At 39.8% G+C, this 7801-nt stretch overlaps 1 protein-coding gene across 1 annotated transcript; it reads left to right on the top strand.

Moving 5' to 3' along the window:
• The first annotated feature begins 240 nt into the window (after positions 1 to 240).
• Positions 241 to 7456, top strand: LOC145857995 (transcription factor Adf-1). Its single transcript, XM_082955634.1, has 2 exons — positions 241 to 459; positions 2266 to 7456. Exons 1-2 carry the CDS (start codon positions 327 to 329, stop codon positions 2730 to 2732), a joined length of 600 nt encoding a protein of 199 aa, XP_082811760.1. The 5' UTR covers positions 241 to 326; the 3' UTR covers positions 2733 to 7456.
• The last annotated feature ends 345 nt before the right edge of the window (positions 7457 to 7801 follow it).

Below are 7801 nucleotides of genomic sequence, written 5' to 3'. Positions count from 1 at the left end.
GTCGAATTTAGACAACAAAAAATGTCATTGCTAATTTGCTATGTGAGGCTTATTTGATCAATAGAAGTTCGTAATGGTTAGTTTGTTAAGGATGCACTGATATAAGTGGACGATCGTTCGCCATCTAAATAAATCGAGTTGTGCCTGTTATTCACACGCGTATCGGTCCTCTCATTGGCTAGAATGTCCCCATCTGATTGGGCCTCTTCCATATTTGACGAAATGCATTTCCACTTTTAGAGAGGTTACTCGACTATCTTGTCAATATAATAGAACATCTTTGGTTCCCATGCAGTGGTCTGGCTACCTAGGTAACTAGTCTTGGGATGGCTGCAGAAAGGCTCATATCAGCGGTTTCTGAATACCCAGAATTATACAACTCAACTTTGACTTCATATAGAGACCCGGTAAAAAAATTAGACGCATGGAAGGCTGTGGGTAAACAATTGGGACTGAAAGGTATGATCTGATTAGCTAACAACGTTAGCATACATTTTGGCTAAGTAACGTTAGATAGCTAGCGCTAGGACGAGTTTAACTTCTTTAACTTGTTTTTAACTTGTCAATGCCCTCACTAACGTTAGTTATTAAGTATGACATATCTGACTATTGAATAGATTGCAAACAACATTCAGACCGGCCTCGCTAGCGAGGGTAACCTCCAGGTATAGCTAGCTACTGTTTTGCCTGGTTAGTTTCAGTTGTTTGTAAAAAAATTTGCAAATCTTCGTCTTTATTGTTCTGTTAATGAAATGTGTTTAGTTAGTTACATTGTATTATAGTATGCTGCGTGCCTATGTCAATATACCGTGGAGAGTAGCATTGTGGCAGTGTGTCACGATTTGTTTACTTGTTAGCAAGCTAGCTCATTAGCTCACCATCAAATGTAAACAATGAATGGAGCAAAAATGCATTACATTTATATATGTAAATATCTCATGATTTATATCATTCAATAACCATGGCCTGTCAGCTGTGCAACGTTTGAATTCTGAGTCCGTGTTTTGGATGCCACAGGGAGCTGGCCCATGTTGACTCCAATGCTTCCCACAGTTGTGTCAAGTTGGCTGGATGTCATTTGGGTGGTGGACCATTCTTGATACACACAGGAAACTAAGCGTGAAAAACCCAGCAGTGTTGCAGTTCTTGTTACAAACCAGTGCACCTACTACCATACCCCATTCAAAGGCACTTAAATGTTTTGGCACACATACACAATCCATGTCTCAAGGCTTAAAAAAAATAATATTTAACCTGTCTCCTCCCTTTTAATCTACACTGATTTGAAGTGAATTTAACAAGTGACATCAATAAGGGATCATAGTATTCACCTGGTCAGTATGTCATGAATAGAGCAGGTGTCCTTAATGTTTTGTACAATCAGTGTATGCTGCTGCTACTCTGTTTATTATCTATCTTGATTGCCTAGTCACTTTACCCCTACCTACATGTACATATTACCTCAACTCCCTTGTACCCCTGCACATTAACTCCTTGTATATTGCCTCTTTATTTTATTGTTACTATTTCAAAAAATAAAACATTTACTTTTTAACTGTGATGTTGGGAAAGGGCTCTTAAGTAAGCATTTCACTGTGAAGTCTACACCTGTTGTATTCAGCGCTTGTGATAAATAAGTTGATTTGAATTTAACTCCAATGTTGGTAATGTCAAAATTGTAGTTCAATATAATGTCAACATTTGAGTGAAATTCTTAGCTATGGTAGTGCACACCTTTTTATCCACTGACTGCATAACTGTACACTTCAGAGAATGGGGACCTTAACACATCCATAGCTCTATGATTTTTTTTTGAGAGTGGTTACACCTACACTAGCCCTTGATCATGACTCTATTCCATTACACATAAGTCATTGGACAAATGCGTCTTCTGTAGGGGAATCTGAACATTAACACGCGCCGCTTGCGGTACAGTATTGGAAGCATAAGGGAGAAAGCAGAATGCTACCGAGAGTTTGAGCGTTATACCTACACCATCCCTCAGCTTTAGCCTATACCAAACTAGGCAGAAGTGGCGTGTTTCCATTGAGCTAAACAATAGACTCAGTGTTGTGTTTCAACTAACCAAATATGTAGACTAGGGGGTAACCAAATTGGAAGACTAAATGTGTGTGAACACAGCTCATCAAAAGGACCATGTCATAAACCATTTATTACACTGTTATAGCCATAAAGAAAAGTTTAAAAAAAAAAAACAGTTTACTGTCAGATGGTAACTTGCATGTCCTCCTTTTTTTGTTCCAGAGGAAGATGCCCGAAAGAAATGGAGAAATCTGAGGGATGTGTTTACAAGGAAAGTGAAAGCAGATCGGATTCGTGGTGGCAAAGGGAAGGCCCTCAAAAAATGGCGATACAGTGAATTAATGGCATTTCTGATCCCATACATACAGCGAGGTAGAGGCACTGGCGGCAACAATAGCACAGAGGAGTTTGATGATGGAAAAGATGACACAACTAGCAACTCTGATGTCCTGATTGATCTTGATGGAAGTGTGGTTGATACCAAGATGTCACCACCTTTGGACAACAACTTGCATGAGATGACATGGAAAGATTCCTGGCAAACAGCTGGACAGGGAGACAATGAGGATGAGATGTTTTTCATGAGCCTTCTCCCTCACCTCAAGCGGTTACCTTACCAGAAAAAGTGTGCAATTAAGCTGAAATTCCACCAACTTCTCCATGATGCTGAATTTGAGGACGCAGATTAGTGAATCTATATTTTGTCTCAAGGATTTGGGGCTTTCTTAGGACAGAACATTTTGATGGAAACACACATAAATCTTACAAATTTCAGAGTTTGAGCCCACCGATGATGTTTCAGTGTGGGAGTGATGGACGGGAGAGGGCTGTAGTTTAATGACAACCGAACTGAGCTGGAAACATCATTTTTTGTTTTACATTTTTCTGTAGCCTAATATTTGTGGAGAGGGCTGCTGTAAACATAGACCCTTTTTACATTATATACATACTGTACATGCATACAGTGGCTTGCGAAAGTATTCACCCCCTTGGCATTTTTCCTAATTTGTTGCCTTACAACCTGGAATTAAAATAGATTTTTCGGGGGATTGTATCGTTTGATTTACACAACATGCCTACCACTTTGAAGATGCAAAATATTTTGTGTGTGTGAAACAAACAAGAAATAAGACAAAAAAACAGAGAACTTGATCGTGTAAAACTATTCACCCCCCAAAGTCAATACTTTGGAGGGTCACCTTTTGCAGGAATTACAGCTGCAAGTCTCCTAGGGTATGTCTCTATAAGCTTGGCACATCTAGCCACTGTGATGTTTGCCCATTCATCAAGGCAAAACTGCTCCAGCTCCTTCAAGTTGGATGGGTTCCGCTGTCTATAGCAATCTTTAAGTCATACCACAGATTCTCAATTGGATTGAGGTCTGGGCTTTGACTAGGCCATTCCAAGACATTTAAATGTTTCCCCTTAAACCACTCAAGTGTTGCTTCAGCAGTATGCTTAGGGTCATTGTCCTGCTGGAAGGTGAACCTCCGTCCCAGTCTCAAATCTCTGGAAGACTGAAACAGGTTTCCCTCAAGAATTTCCCTGTATTTAGCGCTATCAACATTCCTTCAATTCTGACCAGTTTCCCAGTCCCTGCCGATGAAAAACATCACCACGGCATGATGCTGCCACCACCATGCTTCCTTGTGGGGATGTTGTTCTCTGGGTGATGAGAGGTGTTGGGTTTGCGCCAGACATAGTGTTTTCCTTGATGGCCAAAAAGCTACATTTTTGTCTCATCTGACCAGAGTACCTTCTTCCATATATTTAGGGAGTCTCCCACATGCCTTTTGGCGAACACCAAACATGTTTGCGTCTTTTTTTCTTTAAGCAATAGCTTTTTTTCTGGCCACTCTTCCGTAAAGCCCAGCTCTGTGGAGTGTACGGCTTAAAGTGATCCTATGGACAGATATTCCAATCTCCGCTGTGGAGCTTTGCAGCACCTTCAGGGTTATCTTTGGTCTCTTTGTTGCATCTCTGATTAATGCCCTCCTTGCCTCGTCCGTGAGTTTTGGTGGGCGGCCCTCTCTTGGCAGGTTTGTTGTGGTGCCATATTCTTCACATTTTTGTTAATATTGGATTTAATGGTGCTCTCTGGGATGTTCAAAGTTTCAAGTATTCTTTTAATAACCCAACCCTGATCTGTACCTGACCTGTTTGGAGAGCTCCCTGGTCTTCATGGTGCCGCTTGCTTGGTGGTGCGCCTTGCTTGGTGGTGCGCCTTGCTTGGTGGTGCGCCTTGCTTGGTGGTGCGCCTTGCTTGGTGGTGCGCCTTGCTTGGTGGTGCGCCTTGCTTAGTGGTGTTGCAGACTCTGGGGCCATTCAGAACAGGTGGTGTTGCAGACTCTCGGGCCATTCAGAACAGGTGTGTATATATACTGAGATCATGTGACAGATCATGTGACACTTAGATTGCACACAGGTAGACTTTATTTAACAAATTGTGTGACTTCTGAAGGTACTTGGTTGCACCACATCTTATTTAGGGGCTTCATAGCAAAGGGGGTGAATACATACGCACGCACCACTTTTCTATGTTTTCTTTTTTAGAATTTTTTGAAACAAGTAGTTTTTTTTTATTTCACTTCAACAATTTGGACTATTTTGTGTCTGTCCATTACATGAAATCCAAATAAAAATCAATTTAAATTACAGGTTGTAATGCAACAAAATAGGAAAAATGCCAAAGGGGATGAATACTTTTGCAAGGCACTGTACATGCATACATACACACTCACTCCCGGTCAAAAGTTTTAGAACACCTACTATATATATAATATAAATATATATATATATATATATATATATACAACCGTTCAAAAGTTTGGGGTCACTTAGAAATGTCCTTGTTTTTGAAAGAAAATCACATTTTTTGTCCATTGAAATAACATCAAATTGATCAGAAATACAGTGTAAACATTACTTACTCTTTCTATTCTGGTTAGAGCCCGTTTGCTCTGTTCTGTGATGGGAGTAGTACACAGCGTTGTATGATATCTTCAGTTTCTTGGCAATTTCTTGCATGGAATAGCCTTCATTTCTCAGAACAAGAATAGACTGATGAGTTTCAGAAGAAAGGTCTTTGTTTCTGGCCATTTTGAGCCTGTAATCGAACCCACAAATGCTGATGCTCCAGATACTCAACTAGTCTAAAAAGGCTAGTTTTAATGCGTCTTTAATCAGCACAACAGTTTTCAGCTGTGCTAACATAATTGCAAAAGGGTTTTCTAATGATCAATTAGCTTTTTAAATGATAAACTTGGATTAGCTAACACAACGTGCCATTGGAACACAGGAGTGATGGTTGCTGATAATGGGCCTCTGTACGCCTATGTAGATATTCCATTAAAGAAATCTGCTGTTTCCAGCTATAATAGTAATTTACAACATTAATAATGTTTACACTGTATTTCTGATCAATTTGATGTTATTTTAATGGACAAAAAAATGTGCTTTTCTTTCAAAAACAAACTTTTGAACGGTTGTGTATATACATGCGTACATACTACCGGTCAAAAGTTCTAGAACACCTACTCATTCAATGATTTTTCTTTATTTTGACTATTTTCTACATTGCAGATTAATGAAGACATCAAAACTATGATGATTTTGAATCATGTAGTAACCAAAAAAGTGTTAAACAAATATTTTATATTTGAGATTCTTCAAATAGCCACCCTTTGCCTTGATGACAGCTTTGCACACTTGGAATTCTCTCAACCTGCTTCATGTGGTAGTCACCTGGAATGCATTTCAATTAACAAGTGTGCCTTCTTGAAAGTTAATTTGTGGAATGTTTTTCCTTCATAATGTGTTTGAGCCAATCAGTTGTGTTGTGACAAGGTATGGGGGTATACAGAAGATAGCCTTATTTGGTAAAATACCTAGTCCATATTATGGCAAGAACAGCTCAAATAAGCAAAGAGAACGACAGTCCATCATTTCTTTAAGACATGAAGGTCAGTCAATATGGAACAGTTCAAGAACTTTGAAAGTCTCTTCAAGTGCAGTTGCAAAAACCATCAAGCGCTGTGATGAAACTGGCTCTCATGAGGACCACCACAGGAACTGAAGACCCATAGTTACTTCTGCTGCAGAGGATAAGTTCATTAGAGTTACCAGCATCAGAAATTGCAGCCCAAATAAATGCTTCACAGAGTTGAATGTTCAAGACGCATCTCAACACCAACTGTTCAGAGACTGTGTGAATCAGGCCTTCATGTTCGAATTGCTGCAAAGAGACCACCACTAAAGGACATCAATAAGAATAGTAGACTTGCTTGGGCCAAGAAACACGAGCAATGGACATTAGACCGGTGGAAATCTGTCCTTTGGTCTGGAGTCCAAATTGGAGATTTTTGGTTCCAACCGCCGTGTCTTTGTGAGACGCAGTGTGGGTGAATGGTTGATCCCTGCGTGTGTATTTCCCACCGTAAAGCATGGAGGAGGAGGTGTTATGGTGTGGGGGTGCTTTGCTGGTGACACTGTCTGTGTGATTTATTTAGAATTCAAGGCACACTTAACCAGCATGGCTACCACAGCATTCTGAAGCGATACGCCATTCCATCTGGTTTGGGCTTAGTAGGGCTATCATTTGTTTTTCAACAGGACAATGACCCAACACACCTCCAGGCTGTGTAAGGGCTATTTTACCAAGAAGGAGAGTGATGGAGTGCTGCATCAGATGATCTGGCCTTCACAATCCCCCGACCTCAACCAAATTGAGATGGTTTGGGATGAGTCGGACCACAGAGTGAAGGAAAAGCAACCCGGGTGAAGCTGGTTGAGAGAATGCCAAGAGTGTGCAAAGCTGTCATCAAGGTTAAAGGGTGGCTATTTTGAAGAATCTCAAGTATAAAATATATTTTGATTTGTTTTTACACTTTTTTTGGTTACTACATGATTCCATATGTGTTATTTCATAGTTTTGATGTCTTCACTATTATTCTACAATGTAGAAAATAGTGAAAATAAAGAAAAACCCTTGAATGAGATGTTCTAAAACTTTTGACCGGTTGTGTGTGTATATATATCGTTCAGAAGACTTAAATGTTTATAACTTTTGAATTTTATTTGTAAAAAAAGATTACTTGCATATTAACGTATTTTTTTTAACCATAACGGTCTATAGTTGGTGCACCTTATGTTCTTTCCTTTGGTCACATTCATCTTTGATAGTCCTACAGGTATGCATTTTGTTCACTCCTGTAATACTTTACAGTCTGATTTGCAACTGAATTATATTTTTTTGTTGTTGAGTAAATGTTCTCCAAGCTAGTGTAATGGCACAATGGTTTGTCTTTTTGTCAACTGATCTGTTTTTGTTTTTCAACTTTGAAGTTGTATATTTCATTGATGTTTTTTAGACTTTGTTTTAGCTTAATTAAAGTTGTGGTTAAATGCTGCCCCATCCTTTACTCAAGCGTTTCGTTGATCTGAACTTCTGCTGCATTCATTTCACTGTGGCATTGCTGCTGTGATTTTAAGCAAGTTAATTGCATTTGCTATATTCAAGTTTGACATTGCATTCAGATCACACTTCAGAATAACACATAGGGGCAAATTACCTGGTCCTGTCCAGTGGTAGGCCTGATCACCGACAACGATGAGATGGTCTATAGGGAGGAGGTCAGAGAACTGGCAGTGTGGTGCCAGGACAACAACCTCTCCCTCAATGTGAGCAAGACAAAGGAGCTGATCGTGGACTACAAGAAAAGGTGGGCCGACCAGGCCCCCATTAACATCGACGGGGCTG

The sequence above is a fragment of the Salmo salar genome, chromosome 09, assembly GCF_965601325.2.
Source record: "Salmo salar chromosome 09, fSalSal1, whole genome shotgun sequence".
In the NCBI taxonomy this organism is placed as follows: domain Eukaryota; kingdom Metazoa; phylum Chordata; class Actinopteri; order Salmoniformes; family Salmonidae; genus Salmo; species Salmo salar.
The sequence above is the reverse complement of the archived record's forward strand: the minus strand, read 5'-3'. Positions and strand labels throughout refer to the sequence as shown.